This window comes from Amblyraja radiata, chromosome 14 (genome assembly GCF_010909765.2).
Source record: "Amblyraja radiata isolate CabotCenter1 chromosome 14, sAmbRad1.1.pri, whole genome shotgun sequence".
In the NCBI taxonomy this organism is placed as follows: domain Eukaryota; kingdom Metazoa; phylum Chordata; class Chondrichthyes; order Rajiformes; family Rajidae; genus Amblyraja; species Amblyraja radiata.
Window position 1 is genome coordinate 30547529 of NC_045969.1, and position 26045 is coordinate 30573573.

General features: G+C 44.4%; 1 protein-coding gene across 1 annotated transcript in view; it reads right to left on the reverse strand.

The window, feature by feature from the left end:
- igsf3 (immunoglobulin superfamily member 3) overlaps positions 1 to 26045 on the reverse strand; it is a 148666-nt gene that overhangs the window by 18114 nt on the left and 104507 nt on the right. Inside the window, exons 5-6 of the mRNA XM_033032995.1 lie at positions 22058 to 22459; positions 18889 to 19287 (exon numbers count right to left, since the gene is read on the reverse strand). Of these exons, the coding sequence (XP_032888886.1) occupies positions 18889 to 19287; positions 22058 to 22459 (801 nt within the window). The remainder of the gene's footprint in view (positions 1 to 18888; positions 19288 to 22057; positions 22460 to 26045) is intronic.

The following is a 26045-nucleotide window of genomic DNA, read 5'->3' on the forward strand; positions in this document are numbered from 1 at the left end:
GGCCATGAAGAAGGGCAGGCAGTCGACTCGGGCAGTAACCCCGACTACCCGGATCCGTCAATGGCCATGTTGGCCAGACCTAGGAGCAAACCGACAGGGGCTTCCCAACCCTCGCCGACTGACGGACTCTTCCCCCCTCTGTATTGAGTGACCAAAGATCAGGAGCGGGGGCTAAAATGCAGTCAATACTGAGGCTGACAGTGGCGCAGTGGTAAAGTTGTTGCCTCACAGCGCCAGAGACCCGGGTTTGATCCTGACTACGGGTGCTGTCTGTATGGAGTTTGCACGTTCTTCGAGTGACCGCATGGATTCTCTAGGGTGCCCCGGTTTCTTCCTACATTCCAAAAATGTGCATTTTTTTTAGGTTAATTGACATTGTCCCTCGTGTTTAGGATAGAATTAGTGTACAGGATAATTATTAGTCGGTGCAACTTCGGTGGGCTGCAGGGCCTGATTCCACGCTGTATCTCTAAACTAAACTAAACTTGAGGAGCAGCCCCTTCAGATACTCAAACAGGGGCATGTCTTGCCAGCATAATGCAACATCTTGTGTAAAATCCGCATTGAAATATAGTTATCAAATAATCCACTGCCAACCCCTCAGTGCCCCAAAGTCTTTGTCAGGAGGTCACAGGGAGACAAATACTGGGCTGGTGGACTTCCAGGCCCTCTACACCATGGCACACCTCAGCCGGTACCCGACATTCTAAAAGATATTTCACAATGCAACCAGAAATAGCCGCTCCAAGCGCAGCATTTGTTGAGAGTGGATGCTGATCCGACGGTTTTTAGAAGAACATTACTGATAATGCCACAGGGTTGTCGCCCACTTCAAACCGGCTGAGTGCTGACTACATTCCACAGTGTTGTACATCACGTTGCAATTAAAACCAGGGACTGCACAGATGACAGTTCTCAGACAAATGGATGCAGAGAGAGTGAGAGAGAGAGAGAGAGCTCTATGTGGCACTCAGGGGACTTTGAAGCCACACAATGCATCTGCTATACACATTGATTAATAGAAGCCAACAGAGCAGGCGTGTATAAATGGATAACGTGTTACAGTGCTACCTTGATGTTTATGTAACAAAGGTTCATGCTGTTCATCTAGTTTATGCTTTTATCATAGATCTGCTGTCTAACCCCAAATTATTTGGAAATGAGGATCAAGCTTTAATTTTTTTAAACAATACCTTTAATCCTCTCACAACAACCTTCAACTTGCAATTTCTGCAAGTACACCTTTAAAGGATGTCTCAAATGCAGATCAACACTCGAAGAAGCCTACCCAATTTACAATGCATTCTCCACATATAATGTTTAATTTTATGGCTCATTTCATAAACAGGTGAGTATTCCATCAGGGTGAATACATTTGGGTAAATTTACGAAAGAACGAGGTGGAAAGGACAAAGAAGGAAGTTAGAGTGGCACATCTGTATTTTGATCGCTGTACGTTACAAAAAACTTGCAGGGTGTGTAAAGAAAGGATGGCGAACAATAGATATAATCTCCATTTGTTTGTTAAAAGTATTTCTGAGCCACAGAATAACTAGCCGCACATATGACTTGCTCCACGTACGAGGAACAACTCAAACAACACATAAAACACGAATAGTAACGAAGATATAACCACACAGGCTGTTACGTTCACAAGGAGGAAGATGGAAAGACTGTCAGACAGGCAGTCACAGGTGAAAAACACATATACAATCATTGACAGAATTATGCAAATACTGTGCAGCATTCCTTCTACCACAACTAACTACCTGTACTTTAATATGTAGAAACGAGAAACTACAGATGCTGGTTTATCAAGGAAAGACACAAAATGCTAGAATAACTCAGCGGGTCAGGCAACTTCCCTGGAGAACATGGATAGGTCATCTTTTGGGTCACGACCCATCTCACGGTCCCGCCCTGAAAAGTCACCTATCCATGTTCTCCAAAGATGCTCCCTGTCCCGCTGAGTTATTCCAGCATTTTGTGTCTTTTCATTAGAACTGGAACTCCTTCTTGTTAGTTTACCTACCAACGAGGTAAAGACGCTGCCTCACAGTGCCAGAGACCGAAGATCGATCCTGACCCCGGGTGCTACTGTGTGGTGTTTGCACATACTCCCTGCGACCATGTGGGTTTCCTCTGTGTGTTCTGGTTTCCTCACACATCCCAAAGACTTGTGAAAGTGGGATAACATAGAACTTGTGTGAATGGGTTATAGATGGTTGGTGTGGACTCAACTTTAAAGGCCTGTTTCCATGCTGTATCTCTAAACCAAACTAAACTTTAATTTTCTTAAATGAATAAAGTGCCTTAAATTCACAATTACACTAAATGCTTCTTTAATTTGCTGGGCCTTTAATATTTTGTTCTAATCGCAATTACGCATCAACTCTGCAAATTATATGCATCAAATTTTTAAGGAGTTATTCTGAAGTAGAAATTTCTGCTGGCATTATGGATAAGACAGTATGAATCCATTATATTGCAATGTGACAATATGGTTATTTATTAGATAATTACTTTCATACCTGCATGGAAAGATTTAGAGCAGAATAGATTAAATATTCATTGAATACACATTCAACCTCGTCCATACTTTGACAGTTAGGCACCTGTCAAAGTAAAGCCACTGTTGGTCGGGATGTCTGTTTTTATTCTTTTGTAAATTTTAGGCCTACTTTCTGTTTTTAGATGGTAATTTTAATTTGTTTTAAAGCTCTATGTATTTATCCTTTTTTATTAACTACACTGAATGGAAACTGATCGAGCAACGTTTTTTCGTTTCCTCTGTGTATGCGAGTACTCAGTGAAAATGATATTAAAGAAATACTGAATACTGATATGGACACAAAGTGCAGCAGTAACTCAGCTGGTCAGGCAGCATTTCTGGAGAACATGGATAGGTGACGCTATAATGCATAATGGATAGGGCAGGATTCGGTGGGCCGAAGGGCCTGTTTCAATGCTGTGTCTCTAAAGTCTAAAGTTTAAGTGAATTGGAGGCGATTTAGGTTGATAAAGGGTGGGTTGTCATGTGAGCAACTGAAAGCACATTTTAAGGAGAAAAAAAAAAATATGGCTCCATTTTGGAAAAGCTTTAATGTCTAAATTCTCGACTGAACACACGTAGTTAGTGATAGTGGACAATAATTGGTACTCTTTGCCTGGGAGTAGATGGATATTATGCTACTTCCTTCAGCTTCTTGGAACCTCGCTAATGAAGGCATTGAGAGGCTTGCTGCTTTATTACGAAAGACAACACAATTTGCATAATCACCTTCCCCAGAAGCTAAATCTGGCCAATAGTTTCATTAGTACACACAAAAGCAGGAGAGTTATTACCCAAACGACAGCTTCTTATTCTCAGACTATGCATCTTTCTAGTCTGACTTAATGAGGGCCTGTAAACAATCCAAAAATTTGATTAAAGGATTATTATTTGTTTTTGATGGTTGCTGCAATTTGTAGTAGTACAAAATGTAGGTGATTTAGCTATTCAGAATGATTAGTTCAGCGTTTCAGTCAAATTTCCATTCACGTTTGCACCCATTTCGGATTATTTTTTTTGACTAACCAGTCTACTAGTTCCACTGTTCGCATCCCTATAGTCAGCACATCTTCCCCAGCCAACAATGGGCCATTATGGACTCCACCCTTCCTGAGGGCATGTGTAGCCGGCTCTGGTTCTGGCCTTTTCTTGCCTCCAGTCCCTCTCTTCCCTCCCCCTCCCGCCACCTCTATCTTTTAGTCGGAAGAAGGGTCCCAACCCTAAGCATCCCCTATTACTTTTCTCCAGAGATGCTGCCTGACCCGCTGAGTTACTCCAGCACTTTGTGTCTATCTTTGGCCCAGTCAAAAAAAAAAACATAAATGCTGGTGTAACTCAGACATGGATAAGTGACGGTTCGGGCCAGGACCTTCTTTTGACTGATTGTCAGGGTGGGGGAAGAAAGCTTGACTGGCCCACTCAAGACTTTCCTTTACAATTCAGTATTGATTGATTGCAAAATACAACATGGAAACAGGCACTTACACCAAACGAGTCCTTGCCGACCATTGACAACCCGTTCACACTAATTCTATGTTATTCCGCTTCCTTTCATCCACTCCATACACACTAGGGGCAATTTACTGGGGGCCAATTAACATACAAACCTTCATGTCTGTGGGATGTAGGAGGAAACCAGGGATGATGGTTGAAGCAGATACGTTAGTGGTCTTTAAAAGACTTTCAGTTAGTCATAACCACCCTTGGCAGCAAAGATCCTATAGCAAGCAAGATAGATCACTCGACGAAAAAGACGTAGTACGGTCATGGGCAGATTCATGGGTAATTTTCGGGGGCCCCATTTCCGTAACCGGCATCCGTCTCCGCACCAAAGGTCCCATGGGATACTAGTGTGGAGCCGGAAGCCGGTTACGGAAACATCCTCGTAAAAATAAAAGTTATTTGGGAAAAATCTTCTCCTCATATTCAGAATTATAATTTATTAACACAAACTGTTCACCCGCAACGTTGATTACACTGAGAGTCGGGTCTGGGCGGGTTACTGAAATGGTTGAAAAAAAGGTCCATGTTCCGCTCTGTTGCATACTACAAGTCAGCCCATTGCATTTAGAAGGAGTGGTCCATCTTGCTTGCTATAGGACCTTTGCTTGGCAGTGCGTACCAGGCACTCACCACCCTCTATGTAAAAAAAATTGCCCTGGACTTCGGTTTTTGAATTATAAGTTTAGTGTATTGTCTCGTATACCGAGGTACAGTAAAAAGCTTTTGTTGCCTGGTGATACTGATAATAATTCAGAAATAAAGGTTGTAGATACTGGTTAATACATAAAGTGCTGGAGTAAGTTCATAAGTCACAGGAGCAGGATTAGGCCATTCGGCCCATCGAGTCTACTCTGCCCTTCAATGATGGGTGATCTATCTCTCAACCTCATCCTCCTGCCTTCACCCTGTAACCTTTGACACTCTTACTAATCAAGAATCTGTCAATCTCTGCTTTAATAATTAACAATTTAACAGTCTTGGGTAGAGACTGATGTCGGGAAGCTCCAAAGTTGCAAGCGGTTCGACTTGCCCCGACCCGCCGTCCGATCGTCCAGCGTGGGGGAGCTGAGATCCTCCTGATGCGGGAGCTTGATCGCCCCGATGCAGAAGGCTCGACCACCGGCTACGGGAGCCAAGATCGCCCTGACAACAGAAGGCTCGAGGCCCCCGACCACAGATTTAACTTTTTTTTCGCCTTCCATCACAGTGAGGAATGTGGAGGAGTCACTGTGGTGGATGTTTATGTTAAAATGTATTTTGTGTGTTCTGTTGCTTTTTATTGGTATGACTGTATGGCAAATCAATTTCCTCGTATGTTGCAAAACATACATAGCTAATAAAGTATGATTATGATTACGATTTAGGGACAATTTACAATTGACCTACAAATCTGTACATCTTTCGAATGTGGGAAGAAACTGGAGCACCCGGAGATTACCCACGCGGACAAAGGGAGAACGTACAAACTCTGTACAAATAGCACCCGTAGTCAGGATCGAACCCAGGCCTCTGGTGTTATAAGGCAGCAATTCTACTGCTGCGCCACTGTGGCACCCTTCGTCGGACCCAAAACATCACCTATCCATGTTAATAATCTGTTACATTATTGATTGTTTTCTATTTATCTGTGTGCTATTGCATATACAGGCCTGTAAACCTCCAGTAAGTACCAGTTTCATTGTTCTCTTTTCAGTGAATACAACAATTAAATACTCTTGACCTGCACAGCTTTCATCATAATCATAATAGCACTCTATTAGCCATGTATGTTTTGCAACATACGAGAAATTTGATTTGTCATACAGTCACATCAATAAAGATCAACAAGACTCCCAAACAAAGTTTTAACATGAACATCCACCACAGTGACTCCCCCATATTCTTCACTGTGATGGAAGGCAAAAAAAGTTCAATTCTATGTTCTCTCGCGGTCGGGGTACTTGAACCTTCCGTTGTCGTGGCGATCTTGGCTCCCGCAGCCGGCAGTCGACCAATCCACGTCGGGGTGGTCGAGCTCTCGCATCGGGGGGATCTCAGCTCCCCGCGCCAGGCGATCGGACCCCGGGTCGGGGTTGGTCGAACCTCCTACAACTATGGAGCTTCCCGACATCGGTCTCTACCCGAGACTGCGAGCTCCTCGATGTTGAAATCCGCAGGCTATGGTTGGAGCGTCGATCCCAGGCTCCGATGATAAGTCCACGGCCCCACGGTGGGGCTCAAAGTCAGTCTTCAGGAAGGCTGCCAGCTCCATGACGTTAGGCCGCAGAGCGACCGGAGATACGGTCCGGAAAGCAAGCGCATCTCCGGCAAGGTAGGAGATTGAAAAAAGTTTCCCCCTCTCCCCCTCACATAAAACAAACCAGAGAATGTTAACACATACTTTTAAAACACACAAAAAATAACAAAGCAGACGAAAAGACAGACAGACCGTTGGCGAGGCTGCCATCGCTGACGGCGCCACTCAGTGCATATCCACAATTAGCCAGTCAGCAAGATGCACTCCCCATGAAACTAAACATAGAGCAGCGCCGCTCAGATATCAACCTCTGGATGCTCACACATAAATCTTGCCTGAAGGGTTTGTACCATTTCGGCGACAGAAGCAGCGAATGCTCAGAGTCTCCCTTTCATCTTGACAGTAGATCGTGGCCTCTAACACATCGCTAAGGCTTTAACAACATTACAAATTCATCTTGTACAGCCACCATTCTAATTGGAAAGATGTTGTCAGAACTCGAGGGCCTGAGAGGGAGGTAGAGCAGGCTAGAATTCTATTCCTTGGAGCACAGGAGGATGAGGGTTGATCGTATCGGGGTGTATAAAATCATGAGAGAATAGACTAGGTAAACGCACAGAGTCTCTTGCCCAGAGTAGAGGAATCGAGAATCAAAGGACATAGGTTTAAGGTAAAGGGGGGGGAAGATTTAATAGGAACCCGAGGGTAACTTTTTTTACACAAAGGGTGGTGGGCGCATAGAACGAGCTGCCAGAGGTAGTTGAGGCTGGTACTATTGCAAAGTTTAAGAAACGTTTAGACAGGATAGGACAAGTTTAGAGTGATATGACTCTGCCTCTACAAACTTAGAGGAGCTGCCTCGTGTTGAATTAGCATTTATCAGTGTAGATTGGACTCATTACAATCAGGTCCTTTGATTTAGAGTGAGCTGTTCTCGAGATTTGACACTTAACATCTTGTTTATACACAAAATGATGAAGTCAGATACAACATTCAGAGATGCATCAAAACAACCCGATTATCTGCAGAAACAAGGAACTGCAGATGCTGGCTTACAAGAAAATGACACAAAGTGCTGGTGTAACACAGTGGGTCCGGCAGCATGTCTAGAGAACATGGATAGGTGATGTTTTAGGTCAAAACCCTTTTTCGGACTGATTGTGGGGGGGGGGGGGGGGGGGGGGGGACAAAATGTAGAAACATGAAACTGCAGTTGTTGGTTTACAAATATGATACAAAAGTGCGAACGTGACAATGTGCAAACTCCGTACAGACAGCACCCAAGGTTGTTTGCACACTGACTCCATGACTATGACTCACTGACTGTATGTCCCAGTTTTACTGATCATTAATTTATTGTATTACTATTATTGCACATTATGTGTGTGTTCTTGTGTTTGTGGGCCTGTAAAGCTGCATCACATATAAATTTGATTGTACCGTTATCAATACATGTTGATAAAGAAATACATGACTTGACTACGGTGGAAAGAATGCGGAGATGATTTATGACGATGTTGCCAGGACTTGAGGGTCTGGGTGAGGGAGTGAGGGAGCGGCTTTGTGAGGGAAGTGCCCTGTGAGAAAAGTGCGAGTCTTTGGCTTGAGAGTCTTCGGCTGAGGAGAGGAGGCTATGCAAAAGGCTGGAGAGGGAGAGACGAAAGAAGGAGATGTCAAGCAAGCTAATTCCGTGTGATGCTTGCAGTATGCGGGAGGTTAAGGTCACTGCTAGTGCCTCTGGCTGCTACAAATGTGAGAAGTGCATCCAGGTGCAGTTCCTGATGGACCGCATTGGGGAACTGGAGAAGCAAGTGGATGATCTCAGGTTCGTCCGAGAAACGGAGTTGTTCCTCGACAAGTCCTACAGTAAGATTGTTACACCTAAGGTACTGGAAGAGAGAAGGTGGGTGACGGTGAGAAAGGGAGGGAAACATGGAATGCAAACGTCCCCGGGTGTTGTACCTCTTGTGAACAGGTTCACCCACTTAGAAGCTGTCGGGACAGAAGACGTTATCACACTGAGCGGCGGACTGGCTTGCGAAGCAAAAAGGGCTGTTGAGCCAAAACCAAAGAGGCCAACGTCAGGCAACGCCATTGTAGTTGGAGACTCCATTGTGAGAGGTACGGACAGGGGTTTCTGCAGGAACAGATGGGATTCGAGGACGAGGATGGTGTGCTGCCTTCCTGGTGCCAGGATCCAGGATGTCACGGACAGAGTGCAGAAAATCCTCAAGGGCGAAGGTGAACAGCCGGCGGAAGTGGTAGTGCATGTCGGCACAAACGATGTCGGAAAGACGGGGATGAATATTCTGCAGCATGACTTTAGAGAGCTCAGAAAAATGCTGTAAAGCAGGACCTCCAGGGTTGTTATCTCTGGTTTGCTTCCAGTTCCTCGTGCTGGCGAGAGCAGGAACAGGGAGATACGGGACCTGAATGTGTGGTTGAGGAACTGGTGCAGAGGGCAGGGATTTAGATTCTTAGATCACTGAGGTCTGTTTTGGAGTAAGGGGGAACTGTACAAAAGGGACAGATTGCATCTTAACAGGTGGGGGACCAGCATTCTGGCAGGCAGGTTTGCCATTGCTACTCGGGTGGTTTTAAACTGAATAAGGGGGATGGGGTGTTAAATGGGATAGTCGAGGATGGAGTTAAAGGGAAAGAGAGCAAAGGGATGCTTAATGACCCCAGAAATAACAGGAAAGGAAGCTCACCAAGGCATAGGAGAGCATGGCCAAGTGTAATAGGGATTGATGTGAAAGGTGAGATGCATAAGGAATTAAAAGTATTGTATATGAATGCGCGAAGTATAAGAAGTAAAGTAGTTGAGATTGAGGCTCAGTTAGAGGTTGGTAGATATGACATTGTGGGGATTACTGAGACGTGGCTGCAGGAGGATCGTACCTGGGAACTTAATATTCAGTGTTATACATCCTATAGAAAGGACAGGCAGGTGGGCAGAGGAGGGGTGGGGGGTAGCTCTGCTGGTGAGGGATGGAATTCAGTCCCTTGCGAGGGAAGACATAGGGTCTGACGAGGTAGAGTCACTGTGGATTGAGTTGAGGAATTGTAAAGGCAAGAAGACACTAATTGGTGTTATCTATAGACCCCCAAATAGTAGCCCGGATGTAGGGTGTAAGTTGCAGCAGGAGTTAAAACTGGCATGTAACAAAGGTAATGCCACTGTGGTGATGGGGATTTCAATATGCAGGTAGACTGGGAAAATCAGGTTGGTTCAGGACCCCAAGAAAGAGAGTTTGTAGAATGCCTCCGAGATGGATTCTTAGAGCAGCTTGTAATGGAGCCGACCAAAGAAAAGGCAATTCTGGATTTAGTGTTGTCCAATGAACCAGATATGATAAGAGAACTCGAGGTAAAGGAACTGCTTGGAGGTAGTGATCATAATATGATTAGTTTTAATCTGCAATTTGAGAAGGAGAACGTTAAATCGGAAGTGTCAGTGATGCAGTTGAACAAAGGGGACTATGAAGGCATGAGAGGGGAGCTGGCCAAGGTAGACTGGAAAGGGATCCTAGCAGGAATGACGGTGGAACAACAATGGCAGGAATTTCTGGGCATAATCCGGAAGACGCAGGATCATTTCATTCCAAAAAGGAAGAAAAATTCTAAGGGGAGTAGGAGGCAACCGTGGCTGACAAGAGAAGTTAGGGATAGAATAAAACTAAAAGAAAAGATGTATAACTCAGCAAAGAGTAGCCGGAAGCCAGAGGATTGGGAAACTTTCTTAGGACAACAGAAGGAAACAAAACGGGCAGTACAGGCTGAAAAGATGTAGTACGAAGGGAAGCTGGCCAGGAATATAAAGAAGGACAGTAAAAGTTTATTTAGATATGTTAAGGGAAAAAGAGTAGCAAAGTCAGGAGAAATTATTATGGGCAACATGGAAATGGCAGAAGAGTTAAATAGGTACTTCGAATCTGTCTTCACTAAGGAAGACACAAACAATCTCCCTGATTTACTGGAGGATAGAGGATCTAAGGGGGTAGAGGAACTGAAATAATTTTTGATTAGGCAAGAAATAGTATTGGGTAGGCTAATGGGACTGAAGGATGATAAATCCCCTGGGCCTGATGGTCTGCATCCCAGGGTCTTCAGGGAGGTGGCTCTAGATATAGTGGATGCATTGGTGATCATTTTCCAATGTTCAATAGATTCAGGATCAGTTCCTGTGGATTGGAGGATAGCTAATGTTATCCCACTTTCAAGAAAGGAGCGAGAGAGAAAACGGGGAATTACAGACCAGTTAGCCTGACTTCGGTGGTGGGAAAGATGCTGGAGTCAATTATTAAAGAGGTAATAATGGGGCATTTGGATAGCAGTAAAAGGATTAGTCCAAGTCAACATGGATTTATGAAAGGGAAATCATGCTTGACTAATTTTCTGGAATTTTTTGAGGACGTGACAAGTAAAATGGATGAAGGGGTGCCAGTGGATGTAGTGTATCTAGACTTTCAGAAAGCCTTTGATAAGGTCCCGCACGGGAGACTGGTGACTAAAATTAAAGCACATAGTATTGGGGGTAGGGTGTTGTCATGGATAAAAAATTGGTTGGCAGACCGGAGGCAAAGAGTAGTAGTGAACGGGTCCTTTTCAGAATGGCAGGCAGTGGCGAGTGGAGTGCCGCAAGGCTCGGTGTTGGGGCCGCAACTGTTTACCATATATATTAATGATTTGGAAGAGGGAATTAGGAGCAACACTAGCAGGTTTACGGATGACACAACGCTGGGTGGCAGTGTGAGCTGTGAAGAGGATGTTAGGAGGTTGCAGGGTGACCTGGACAGGTTGAGTGAGTGGGCAGATGCGTGGCAGATGCAGTATAATATAGATAAATGTGAGGTTATCCACTTTGGCTGCATAAACAAGGGGGCAGATTATTATCTCAATGGGTTTAGGTTTGGTAAGGGGGAGGTGCAGTGAGACCTGGGGGTCACTGAAAGTTGGCTTACGGGTACAGCAGGCAGTGAAGAAAGCTAATGGAATGTTGGTCTTCATAACAAGAGGATTTCAGTATAGGAGTGAAGAGGTTCACGAGACTGATCCCTGGGATGGCGTGACTGTCATATGAAGAAAGATTGAAAAAACAAGGCTTGTATTCACTGGAGTTTAGAAGGATGAGGGGATCTTATAGAAACATATAAAATTATAAAAGGACTGGCCAAGCTAGATGCAGGAAAAATGTTCCCAATGTTGGGCGAGTCCAGAACCAGGGGCCATAGTCTTAGAATAAAGGGGAGGTCATTTAAGGCTGAGGTATGAAAAAACCTTTTCACCCAGAGTTGTGAATTTATGGAATTCCCTGCCACAGAGGGCAGTGGAGGCTAAGTCACTGGATGGATTTAAGAGAGAGTTAGATAGAGCTCTAGGGGCTAGTGGAGTCAAGGGACAAGGGGAGAAGGCAGGCACGGGTTATTGATAGGGGACGATCAGCCATGATCACAATGAATGGCGGTGCTGGCTCGAAGGGCCTCCTCCTGCACCATAAATATGTTTTTATGTCTGCTGCTATTTACCGGAGTCAGCAGGAACCCAGTGATTCCTACATGTGGATATGTAGAGACACGCAAGGAACTGCAGGTGCTGGAATCTTGAACAAAACACAGTGCTGAAGGAACGTTCTGGCAGCTCTTTCCATATACCCACCACCCTCTGTGTGAAAAGGTTGCCTCTCAGGTTCCTATTAAATCTTTCCCCTCTCACCTTAAACCTACTTTTGGTTCTTTATTCCCCAACCCTGTGTATAAGACTAAGCATTCACCCTATCTATTCCTCTCATGATTTTATACACTTCTGCAAATCACTCCTCATCCTCCTGTGCTCCAAGGAATTGAATCCTGGTCTGCCCAACCTCACCCAACAGCTCAGACCCTCAAGTCCTGGCAACATTGTCATAAATAATGTCTACACTATAAAATACAGAAAACAACAATATTTAACTCTACCAAATGAAAAAATAGTGAAAAGCAATGTTTCTTTATATCCTTTTTGGATGATGATGTGAAGTTAACTTCCCACCAAAGCTCAAACTTTATTAGCATTCAGCCTAACCGTGCTTCTGTGGCATCTTCAGGGGTCAATTCAAAAAGCAGCCAACAAACAATATATACCAGAAACAGCAGCAATTTGTAAGGTTAAGGCCAAAATAAGATAATGCTACAGAACCGGAGAGAAACAGCACAAAAAATGTAATAACAAGGGACTGCAGATGCTGATTTATACCAAAGATAGACACAAAATGCTGGAGGGTCATATACAAATTTGTATTCTCAGTACCGTTCCACTGTGTGGTGACACAATGACACAGCTGGTAGAGTTGCTGCCTCACAGCACCAGAGACCCGGGTTTGATCCTAACCTCAGGTGCTGTCCATGTGTAGAGTTTGCACGTTCTCCCTGTGACTGGTGCTCTGCTTTCCTCCCACATCCCAAAGACGTGCAGGTTTAGCGTTTGTAGTTTTTGATCACCAAATCCATGCCAATCATCAGTCAACCTATTCACACAAGTTCTATGCTATCCCACTTTTGCACCCACTTCATACACATTAAGGGCAATTTGCAGAAGCGAATTAACCTACAAAAGGCTAATTGCCTGTTGTGAAAATGCTCCTAGTGTGTAGAGAAGTGAATGAGAAAATGGGAGAATATAGAACTAGTTTGAACGGGTGATCTATGGTCAGCATAGACTCGGTGGGCTGAAGGACCCGTTGCCTTGCTGTGTCTCTAAACTAAAGCGAAGTGTACCAGCTATCAATTTCCTCAGTTAAATAACAAGCAATGTGATCTTGAGCAGGATGATGAAGTGTATGTAAATTAAACATGTAATATTAATACATTTCTAAATAATTTGTTAGATGTGAAAATATAATTTTAATTAATTCAGATTCATTTTTTTTTTTTTAAGTCTCATCAATTTCAAACAGAAAATATAAGAAACTCTCAGTAAGTCAGGGACTAGCTATTAGAAGAAATGGCAAGAGAGAAATCAAAGATGTTGAATGAATATATCAAGGGTGGATTTAGTCTGTTGGAAAGGGAAGCATAAAGCATTAGTTGGAACGATCAAGGAACACTCCACAATTGGAGAATTGTGTTCATTTCGGATCAGCCGGCCATCGGAAGCATGCCATTAAATTGGAAAGAGCGTAGTGAAAATTAACAAGGATATCGCCAGGAGTCGAGGGCCTGAGCTATAGGGAGGGGTCGGGCAGGATAGAATTTTATTTCTTGGAGCGCAGGAGGCTGAGAGGAGATCTTGTGGAGGTGTATAAAATCATGAGGGGAATAGATAGGCTGAATGCAGAGTCTGTTACCCAGAGTAGGCTAATCAAGAACCACAGGACACAGGTTTAAGGTGAGAGGAGGAAATTTTTTCACACAGAGGGTGATGGGTACATGGAAAAAGCTGCCAAAGGAGATAGTTGAGGCAGGTATATGGGTAGGAAAGGTTAAGGGCAAAGATAGTTAAGGGCACTTAAAAGACATTTGGTCAGGTATATGGGTAGGAAAGGTTTATTGATTGATTGATTGATTATACCTTTAATAATCCTTTACAGGAAATTACAGTGCCACACAGCTTCAAGACAGACATAACACCACACATTTCCTCAAATGGCTTCCATACTTAACAAGTTAAAATACAAGTTAAAATACAAGTTAAAATACAATTAATTTAAAAAAAAAGTGCAGTTATTTATGCGCATTATATAACCTTATAGCAGCTGGTAAACAGGACTTCCTATGTCTCTCAGTTTTGCACATTGGTGCAATCAGCCTCTGACTGAAGATGCTGCTCTTGATCACCTTCAGGGCATGGAGTGGGTGAGTGGGGTTGGTCATTATATAACCTAGTTTGTTCAGAGTTCTGGCCTCTGCCACCTGCTGGACCGTTCGTTGCTCAGCCCCGACCACTGAGCCGGCCTTCCTGATTAGCTTGTCCAGTCTGTTTTTATCCGCTATACGGGCGCCATCTCCCCAACAGGCCACAGCAAAAAACAGAGCACTGGCCACCACTGAATGGTAGACACTGCACAGTAGGGGTTGGCAGATGTTAAATGCCCTCAGCCTCCTTAAAAAATACAGTCGGCTTTGTCCCTTCCTGTACACCGCCTCCATATGACACTTCCAGTTCAGCTCACTGTCAAGCTGCACCCCAAGGTACCTGTGATTAGCGACCACCTCCACCTCAGTGCCCTTAATGGTGATTGGTGTTGCTTGAGTCCTCCTCCTCCCCCTCCTGAAGTCCACAACTATCTCCTTTGTTTTTTTGGTGTTAAGATGGAGGTTATTGTGTGCACTCCACTCCACAAAGTTACTTATTATGTCTCTATACTCCTCCTCATTGCCCCCTTTAATGAGGCCGACAACAGCTGTATCATCCGAAAACTTCTGCAAAAAGCAGCTGTTGGTGTTACATTGGAGATCCGCTGTGTAGATGGTAAACAGGAACGGAGCCAGCACAGTTCCTTGTGGAGCCCCTGTGCTGCTCAAGATGGTGCCCGAGACACTGTTCTGTAGGCGCACGTACTGTGGTCTGAGGGAAAGGTAATCCAAACACCACAGTACCAGTGATGGATCCACTTTCATCTTCTCCATCTTCTCCCCTAGCAGTCGGGGCTGAATTGTGTTGAAGGCACTTGAGAAGTCAAAAAGGATATGCAGGCAAATGGAACTAACTTAGATGGGGCATCTTGGTCGGCATAGACAAGTTGGGCCGAAGGGCCTGTTTCCGTGCTGTATATGACCTGTCAGATGAATTTTCATTGGTCCTTTTATCGTTATCCTTATGTCTAGGCAGTCGTGGGGTTTCCTGTTTTGCTCTATGGTTCAGGAACAATTCAGTTTTGAGTTCAATTTTCCATTTCTGCCGATCATAATTCTCACCTGAATTAACGTACTGAACTTGCTAGTACATAACCACACTACTAATTATTTTTTAGCTACAGGTGTCTCATTATGTTTGTGTCTTTTTACGCACCTTGCCATGTAATTAATTATTATTTGTTACAATTTAAAGGCCCAGAGTTAAAAGCAGTCATGAACATGGCTTAAAATCCATCCTTTAAAAATAGTATTTAAAAAAAAAACTATTTTTCGTTCAACAAAATTAATATTGAAATAGTATCAAAGACACAAGGAGTGCAGATGCTGGAATCTTATGCAAAGCACATGTATGCTGGATGCCAATTACAATTTGGCGCCCATTTTATAATGGAGCACATTCATCAGATTTTGATGTATTTATATTAGATACGAAGTGCTCCCATAAGAAAATGTTTTAGTACCTTCTTCTTTATTCATATTTCTATGTTATATCTGATGTTGTGAAAGGCTTCTGACGAAAATGCTCACCACAACTGAAAAAATCACTTTTCAGCATTAAATTAATGTTTAAACAAAAGCATACCCCATGATAAAGAGGATTAGAGATTATCTGAGGCAGCTCTCGGATATTCCAATGAATAATTCGAGAGAAGGAGGTAAGGGTGAAATCTTGTATTCCCGCTTGTTCTGACAGATGGCTCGAAGCTGAACATTCATTACTACTGACACACAGGGACAGTAATTACTGCTGGAAGTCTACAGCAGGAACACTACTGGCTACAAGCACCATTCAATTCTTCTCACAAGGTATCTGAATAAAGCTAACTCTCACATCAAGGGATGTTTAAGATGAAGAGAGACGACAGAGATGGAAAGACAGAGGAAGATAGAGATAAAGTTTAAACAATGGACTTAGAAAAGGGAGAGAGACTACGACTGATAGCGACTAAGTTCATTGTGTGCCCTAGAGTTAATTAAGAAGCCTCATCAAGGTGAGGGGCACAACAGGGAAAGTGCTGATGCAGCACAATACAGTGAGACGGACAGTGTGAGCAGTGTGATGGAGCCATGTTTTGGGACAAACATGTTGCCTCATGTTGGAAGGTGAAACGTCACCAATCCATTTTCTCCAGAGATGCTGACTGACCCACTGAGTTACTCCAGCATTGTGTGTTTATTTTTAGCAAGAGTTTACGTAATGTTTAGAGTTTAGGGATGCAGAATGGAAACAAGCCTGTCGGCCCACCATGCCCACGCCGACCATCGATCACCCGTTTACACCAGATCCAAGTTATCCCACTTTCAAATCCACTCTCTATATAGTAGGGGGCAATTTACAGAGGCCAATTAACCTACAGATCCGTGCGTCTTTGGGATGTGGGAGGAAATCGGAGCACCTGGAGGAAAGCCACGCGGTCACAGGGAGAACATGCAAATTCCACACACAGACAGCACCCACGGTCTGGATCAAACCCGGGCCTCTGGTTCTGTGAGGCAGCAGCTCTATCAGCTGTGCCACTGTGCCACCCTTTAATGGTGTCCCTGCACAAGCTACCCAATGTCTATTAAAGTATGCGAGTAATCAATATCTTCCAGAGAAAAAAGAGGTTTGAAATGACAATTACACAGTACCTACTTAAAATGTATGTTGCCAGGGTGTATTCTAAAATTTAGATTCCACTGTTACGCTGATGACACCCAGATTTACCTTGGCACCAAATCCCCCCACAACCCCCCCCTCTCCCATATCAACTCCTGTTTGTCAGCTATAAAAACCTGGATGCAACATAATTTCCTCAAACTCAACAGCGATAAGACTCCAAAGCCACACTCAGCAAAATCAATAACCCCACTCTCACCATCGACGGCACCACTGTCTCCCCATCTCCCCAGGCCCGCAACCTTGGCGTGATCTTTGATTCCACCCTCTCCCTTGAGCCTCACATCCGCCATGTCATTAAAACCTCCTTCTTTCATCTCCACATCGCCAAACTCAGACCCTCTCTCACACCGCCCGCTGCTGAAAGACTCATCCATGCCTTCATCTCCTCCCGACTGGACTATTGCAACTCACTTCTCCTTGGCATCAGCTCCACCTACATCAACCGACTCCAACTGGTCCAGAACGCAGCCGCCCGACTCATCACCCACACCAAATCCTGGCATCACATCACTCCAGTCCTCAAAAAACTTCACTGGCTTCCCATCTCCCACCGGATCACCTACAAAATCCTGGTCCTCACCTACAAAGCCCTCCACCATCTGGCCCCCCCATATCTCACTGACCTCCTCTCCCCCTACCAACCCTCACGGTCCCTCAGATCCACATCAGCCGGTCTCCTCTCCATCCACAAGTCCAACCTCCGCAGTTTTGGGGACAGAGCCTTCTCCAGGGCAGCTCCCAGGCTCTGGAACTCCCTCCCCCAACTGATCCGCAATTCCGTGTCCCTCACCATCTTCCAGTCCCGCCTCAAGACCCATCTCTTCACCTCTGCCTATCCTTAGCCCCACGTCCCCGTCCCTTTTCATCTGTGCATTAATTGCCTCATACTGTGTTTTGTATTGAATTCTGTCTTTACTTTGTGTACTAGTCATGTCTCTACTATTTATTTAATTCCCCTTACATGTTTTTCCTCTACATGCTCAATTTTTGTAAGGTGTCCTTGAGACTCTTGAAAGGCGCCCATAAATAAAATTTATTATTATTATTATTATTCAATAAACACAAGTACAGGTATATAGAAAGAAATTGGAGCATAATGCAGAGTTTTAAGTAATTACCAGGAAATGTGCTGCCTAAACAGTAATAAGACTTATTGGTTCATGCATTAGACAATTAAAATATTGCCTCTCAGTGCCAGAGACCTGGGTTCAATCATGACCTCAGGTGCTGTGTATGTGGAGTTTGCACATTCTCCCTGTGACTGCGTGGGTTTCCTCTGGGTGCTCCGGTTTCTCCCCACATCACAAAGACGTGTGGGTTTGCAGGTTAATTGGCCTCTGTAAATAGCTGCTAGTGTGCAGGGAGTGGATGCATTAGTGGGATGACATAGAACTAGTGTGAACAGGTGATCGAAGGTCGGCGTGGACTTGGTGGACCAAAGGCCCTGTTCCCAAGCTGAACCTTTCATTCAAAAAATTAGAATTGAACAGGGAAAGACACAAAGTGCTGGAGTAACTCAGCGGGTCAGGCAGAATCCTTGGAGAACATGGATAGGTGACATTTCGAGTTGGGCCCCTTCTTCAGACTGGTTACCGCTTTCCTTGCTAAACTAGCATTTGCATTTCCTTGCTTCTACACTGAGAATTGAGCAGCACCTATTCTAAAGGTAGACGAAACTGCTGGAGAAACTCAGCGGATGAGGCAGCACCTATAGGAAGGAAATAGTCGACATTTCTGGTCTACCCGCACCTATTCTAAACGTATTTTACTAAATATGATACATTCAGCAAATGCGAATATATGGAAAACAATTGGAGCAGACTGCAGAATTTAACATCATTAACAGGAAATGTGCTGTCCAAACGGGAATACGAATTAGTGTATTATAAACATTTAGACAATTGAAATATTGTCAACCAAATATTCAGGGCTGTAGAATGTTAATAAGGCAGCAAACAGATTTAGAAGCTTAAATGGCTTGTAATGTACAACCATACTGAAAACAGACAGGTGCCTGCAAGGCTAGACTGCAGACATATTGATGTATTAAACCGAGGCAAGTGCATCGCTATCTGACTGAAAGAGAATCTCAGGCACTTACCTGGCGGTTTGACCTTGACCTCCAGGATGTTTGACGATTTTTCAGCTTTCCTCACCCACTGTTCCATCTGATTCGGATGCCAAAGTTCTGCAATGCACTGGTATCTCCCCGCCTCCAAATCACTCGCCTGGGAGACGGTTAGCCGGACGTTATTGGGCGTCTTTGTTATCATCGTCTTGCTTTTAAAATTTGTGACCTTATCTCCCCAAATGATAGACGTGTCGCGGGCAAACGTGACCATGTCGTAGATGTTGCCTGATTGGGATGACTGGAATTTCCACCTCCACGATACAGACACCCAGGAAGGATAGTTTGGTCTGATGAAGCACTGGAGTTCAAACGCATTACCGTACGTCACCGAGGGTGTCCGTGTTATTGCTGTTACGCTGAAACCACTCTCTGTAAAGCCATCAACAAATAAAAAAGGTGTTGGTGCCAAAGTGCAATAATTTCAACATCTAAATAGTCAGTGGGAAGATATTATAAAAAGACACTAGGTGCAGAAGTAACTCAGCCTGTTTCTACGCTGTATCTTAAAAGTAATCTTAAAAAGCATCTTAAAAATTTAGAAGATTTAGAAGATTGAGGGGGGGTCTTATTGAAACTTACAAAATTCTTAAGGGGTTGGACAGGCTAGATGCAGGAAGATTGTTCCCGATGTTGGGGAAGTCCAGGACAAGGGGTCACAGTTTAGGATAAAGGGGAAATCCTTAAGGACCGAGATGAGAAAAACATTTTTCACACAGAGAGTGGTGAATCTCTGGAACTCCCTGCTACAGAAGATAGTTGAGGCCAGTTCATTGGCTATATTTAAGAGGGAGTTAAATGTGGCCCTTGTGGCTAAAGGGATCAGGGGGTATGGAGAGAGGGCAGGTACAGGATACTGAGTTGGATGATCAGCCATGATCATGAATGGCGGTGCAAGCTCGAAGGGCCGAATGGCCTACTCCTGCACCTATTTTCTATGTTTCTATGTAAACCAACCTAAAGAAAACCAACTCTGCGGGCCAGGCAGAATCTGTGGAGGGAATGGACAGGCGGATCCGTTCCCATCGTCAATTTCCGCGGCCGATCAGCAGGTTGAATTTGCCCCATGCGGTCTGTTCTCATAGTCGACTTTGCGGGATAGATAATACGGATAGGCTCTGGAAACAAGGGTACTGGAAAATCGGTGGTGGACCTGTGGCAAGATTTTTACTGAACTGTGTACAAAAAAAGAATTTCACTGTACCTAGCTCCATTTGACAATAAAATACCTCTGAACCAATGGGCATTTGAAATCTGTTTCTATATTCATTCATATTCTAATTTACTTTCCTTTATTAAAAAAAAACCTCCTTTATGCTTTTCATTACATGGGGTTGCTGAGCCTTCTGGCAGGTTATCAGCTTTTTCCTTTTGTCTGACATTATTGCCAATTTCTCTTGTTTGTCATTCTCAGCTAATCTTTCCAGTTGGGTTATTGTGCCACAAAGAGATGTATTTTTGCGATAAACTGCATTAATTCATGAAATGTTAGTCATTGTGTATTTCATCACCATCCCTTGTAGTGTAGTTCCCCAATCTCTGTAGCCAGCTCCATAATTTGCTTTGATTACATTTAAGATTGAACAAAATCATTTTCAATCTTTTCATAAAATTCTATCATGGATGGTTGCTCTTTTCTAAAGGCAGCTTAATTACATAATTATCAATTAACTCACTCTCTTTGTAAAACACTAAAATAGTTGGTTCCCAAGTCAACATATGGCCCTGGAAAATCTAGCCATATTGAACAATATCAGTGGCATATTACAAATATTGACATATTTAGGGAGCTCACAACCAAATAGGATTCTCCAGTTTTAGGTTAATAATAACCAAGAAACATACCTCCCCTGCCCTCTTCCCTGTGCCACAACTGGAAGCGCACACATTTCTCCCACTACCCTGCTCCCCTTTCCATTCCCCCACCCATCACCCCCTTTCATCTATATCCTTTTCTCTGGCATCACATTTCATGCCTCTTCTATCCTTCTCTCCTTACCTCACTCCCTTTTGTCTCTTCATCTCTAGCCTTTGGATAACCATTTGTCAATCACCCCACCCCTACCTCACCTGCATCCACTCGTCTGAAGAAGGGTCACATGCCGAAACATCACCTATTCCTTCTCTCCAGAGACGCTGCCTGTCCCGCTGAGTTACTCCAGCTTTTTGTGTCTATTATCACTTGCCAGGCTTTGTCCTGCCCCACCCATCTTCCAGCTTTTTCCCTGTACTTCATCAGTCTGAAGAAGGGTCCCAACCTTAAACATCACGTTTCCATATCCTCCACAGATACTGTCAGATCCAGCACTCATTCCAGCACTTTGTGTCTATTGTTTTGTAAACGAGCATCTGCAATCCCTATGTGCCTACATATTCCAGCACTTCTTTTGGATGGTCATGTACTCACCAGACTAAAGCGCAAGATAGTTTCAGTTAAACAACAAAGTGCTGGTGTAACTCAGTGGGTCAGGCAGGATCACTGGAGAACATGGATAGGTGACGTTTTGGGTGGGGACTCTTCTTCAGAAGACTAGAAAAATCACCTATCCATGTTCTCCAGAGTTGTTGCCTGACCCGCTGAGTTACTTCAGCACTTTGTGCCTTTTCTTGTATACTACCATCTGCCGTTCCTTGTTTCTACTTTTCCCCAAATCTATTGCTGCCTTTACAAAGCACCTCTATCATCCAGCGCCAGCTTTAACATGAGTTTGTAGAAAGGTCCCAATTCAAACCCGAAAATAACCGACTATGCCGACCATTGATCACCCAAGTATACAAGCCCTATCCTACACACAAGGGGCAATGTACAATTTTTACCAAGGCCAATTAACCTACAAACCTTTTTGGTCAAAGATCACATGTCTTTGGAGTGTGGGAGGAAACCTGAGCACCCGGGGAAAACCCACGCAGTCACAGGGAGAACGTATAAACACCGTACAGCCAGCACCAGTTGTCATGATCAAAACCAGGCCGCTGGCACTGTAAGGCAGCAGCTCTACAGCTGCGCCACTGTGCCACCACCTTGTTAGAGGTTACCTAAAACTGGAGAAGTCAATGTTCATTCCATGCTAGATATTTTCATTTCATATCATTCCATATCACAGATATTTTCAGTTCTCAGGTCTTTGGTGCTGACACTTACCAAGTGGAGTAACCACTGCGCCGATGCGGGCCGATTGCTTCCCGACCAGCTGCCAATCTCTGGCCGCGCTTGAGATCCACTCGGCCATGGTGCAGATATACTCTCCGTCATCCGACACTGCTGCATTGTGGAGCTGCAACACAAAGGAGCCCGGCCCTTGTTTGACCAGCCTGAGGTCTCCGCTGGCCCCCCGCTTGTGGTAGGATGTGTCAATGACTTGGGTCCCATCCTGTTCCCGGCTGATAACGTCACTGGCCTGACCCCGCTTGTTGATCATCTGCCAGGTGATGGAGAGGCGATTGTGGTTGCCGATCGGCAAATTAACATTGCATACAAATTGAAGCATGCCGCCCTCCAAAACTTTGGTGGTGTTACTGGTGACAGTCACGTTCAAACTACTCTCTGTAGAATACAGAACACCATTAGTACAATCGGTAGCATTGGCAAAACAAGCCTTCAAGACCCACCAGCTTGCTCCCCAATTCCCTTCCATTATCCTCCCTTTGATCGAGTCCATCTACACCACGCTGCCTCGACAAAGCCACCGCAATATTCAAGCACCAGTCGCACCCGGTCACTCCCTCCTCTCCCCTCTCCCATCAGGCAAAATGTACAGAAGTTTGAAAATGTCTACCTCCCACGCTCAATGCTGAAGGAGATTGCAAAAAGTGATGGACACTGCCTTGTCCATCGCGGGTACTGACCTCCCCACCATCGAAGGGATCTATAGGAGTCGCTAGCTCAAAAAGGCAGCCAGCATCATCAGAGACCCCCACCACCCTGGACACGCTCACATTTCAATCCTACCATCAGGAAGAAGGTACAGGAGCAAGAAAACCGTGATCACCAGGTTCAATAATAGCTTTGTCCCAACAACCATCAGACTATTAAAAAATATATAATCTTTGCCAAAGCCAATTAACCTCCAAACCTGTATGAATGTGGGAGGAAACGGAAGCGTCCGGAGAAAACCCACTCGGATGTAGAGAACGTACAAACTGTACAGACAGCACCCGTTGTCAGGATAGAACCTGGGTCTCTGAGATGTGCGGGGATAGTTTTTTTTTAAAAACAAAGAGAGTGGTGGATGCCTGGAACGTGCAGCCAAACGTGGTGGTAGAGGCAAGTGCGATTGTGGTATTTAAGAGGCTTTTAGATAGGTAAATGGATATGTAAGGAATAGCAGGGATGGGGAAGATGCAACGTTTCACATCATTAAAACCAATGTTTTGGATTTTATGGGAATTGTAGCCAAGTAAATCCACTAATTACTTAAAAATGAGTTTTCTGGTTGAGATCTGTATCTAATTTTGCAAAATAAGCAACGGCGTAGATTTTTGATGAGCGCAGTTTTAAATCTGATAGTAATTAATTAATTTTACTACTAATACTGCTTGAAAGATTTGTTTAATTGTGGCAGTGGAAAGCAGAATGATTGATTTAATTAGTCTTATTGTTCCTAAAATAATTTTTCTATGATTGGATCTTCATTAGTTGGCGAGGTGCCAATACTATGTGAAGAAATGCTATTACTTTTCCAAAGTGTCTGAAACAATGTTTTTCTTTTTCAAGATCCATCCAGCTTGATTTTTCTGCCATTGTTAATGAACACAAAATACATATCATCTTGCTTTATTTTGGAGCAAAGCACAAAGTGCTGGAGGAACTCAGGGGTCAGGCAGCATCTGTGGAGGGAATGGACGGATGGCATATCAGGTCAGGACACTTCTTCAGAGTGGGGAGGAGGAGAAAGCTGGGAAAAGAGAGGTGGGGGCAGGACAAAGCCTGGAAAGTGACAGATGGATACAGGTGAGAGGGACATTAATTGGCAGATGAGTGGAGTAAGTGACAAAGGACAGAGATTTAAAGGAGACAAAAGGGTGCCAGATAAGCAGAGTGAAATGTAAAGCTGGAGGCAGGGATATGGGTGGAAGGAGACAGGGGAAGAGGGAGACAGACAAATGTAAATTAACTTTTTTTACACAAAGGGTGGTGGTTGTATGGAACGAGCTGCCAGAGGAAATAGTTGAGGCAGGTACATGGATAGGATAGGTTCAGAGGGATATGGGCCAAATGCAGGCAGGTGGGATCAGTGTAGATAGGACATGTTGGTCAGCATGGGCAAGTTGGGCCTGTTTCCACGCTGCATGGCGCTATTTGCGGGAAGAGGAGGGATAAAAGAGAATGGGGGTCTTGGCGATGGGAGATAGCAGATAAAGAAAACTGATGTCAGATAAAACCAAGAACTGTCAAAAATCTGGGGCAAATATGATGCTATTTCTCCAAGTCCTTGGTAACTACTACGGGACTAGTCTAAATATTATCCATTTCTGCACATGTACATTGAAAATACGCCATTTTGAGGATGATAATTCTGTTTTCAAAATTGTCTGATTTGTGAAACAACAGAATCTTATTGGAGATAAAATGCTTCATCGTTCCAGCTACAATGTGTGCACTTTGTACTGCCTGGAGTCCTGATATGATGGGTCAGCCCACATGATTTCCAACGATAGAGAACTCCAGTTTGACCCTGTGGCGATCCCATCCCCAATTAGTTCCTCTCGAAGATTAAGTGTCAGGTTATCGCAAACGCAGAGTTACCTATAGAAACTGACTTTTGCACTGACCGTGAATAATTACAGTTGGAAAGAATATATTGCTGTTGCGGATGGGCGAACACTTTCCTTTGGGCTTATCTCCCCACAGGGACATTTCACTATCAATTCCCACTTTAAACAAGAAAGAAAGTACTGGATTTTTTGTTTTTATTCCGGGTGCTCTGGTTTCCTCCCGCATCCCAAAGACGTGCGGGTTTGTAAGTTAATTGGCCTCTGAAAATTGCCCCCCAGTGTGTAGGGGGGAGTGTATGAGAAAGTGGGATTACATAGGACTAGTGTGAATGGGTGATTGATGGTCGGTGAGGACATGGTGTGCCACAGGGCCTGTTTCCACTCTGTACCTCTAAACTTGTGGAATTCATTGCCACGGAAGGCTGTTGAGGGCAGGTCAATGGATGTTTTAATGGTGTACATTGACAGATTCTTGATTAGTAAGAGTGTCAGGGGTTATGGGGAGAAGGCAGGAGAATGGGGTTGAGAGGGAAGGGTGGATCTCCCATGATTGATTTAATTGCGGAGTAGACTTTGTAGATGGTTTATGCATGCAACCTATAATGTAGCTACCTCAATACCACTAACCACGCCCAGTCATCTCAGTATAACTGTGATATCTTCCCCTTGCTCCCCGCCTTGGTTCCAGTACGCCTGAAGGCTAGATGCAGTCAGTACTGGGACGTGTTTAACATGGCCTGTATTAAAGACTCAGTAAAGATAACAGTGTGTCAGACTGGAGACCTTTACATGGTGTCAGTAAGTTAAACGCACGCCTCCTGTTTATCGGGTTTTATTTGCCCCTAGTTTTACTAGTGATTAATTCCCCATTTACCATGGCATTCTCGTGCCGCAAGCCCTCTCCCCTTGTCTTTGACGCTGACATTGCGGAGCGATGGGCCACTTTCGTGATGGACTATAATCACTTCATCAACATCGTTCACCGAAACGACCCTGAAGCGGTCAAAGCCTCCCTCCTGCTGAACCTTGCCGGTCCCGATGCTATGAAACGTGCTCAGACTTTCACCTACAATCCAGCGGTCCTGGATGACAACGACCAGGTCATCGAGCCGGCGGAATCTGCCAACGACCCGGTATGTCTCTTACGCAAGTTTGCGGAGATTTGTGACTTGCCCTCCAACCGTATATTGGAGCGGGCTAGATTCTTTACAAGGAAACAGCAGCCTGATGAACCTGTTGAATGTTTTATCGCTGACCTGCGCTACCTTGCTCAGCGGTGCCGTTTCGGGAACATGCGTGATCAGCTCACCAGAGATATTTTGGTCACCGGCATGCTAGACCAGAAGCTACGAGCAGAGCTGCTGCGCAGACCGGATCTCACCCTGACTGAGGCTATGCATGCATGCCGTATAGCT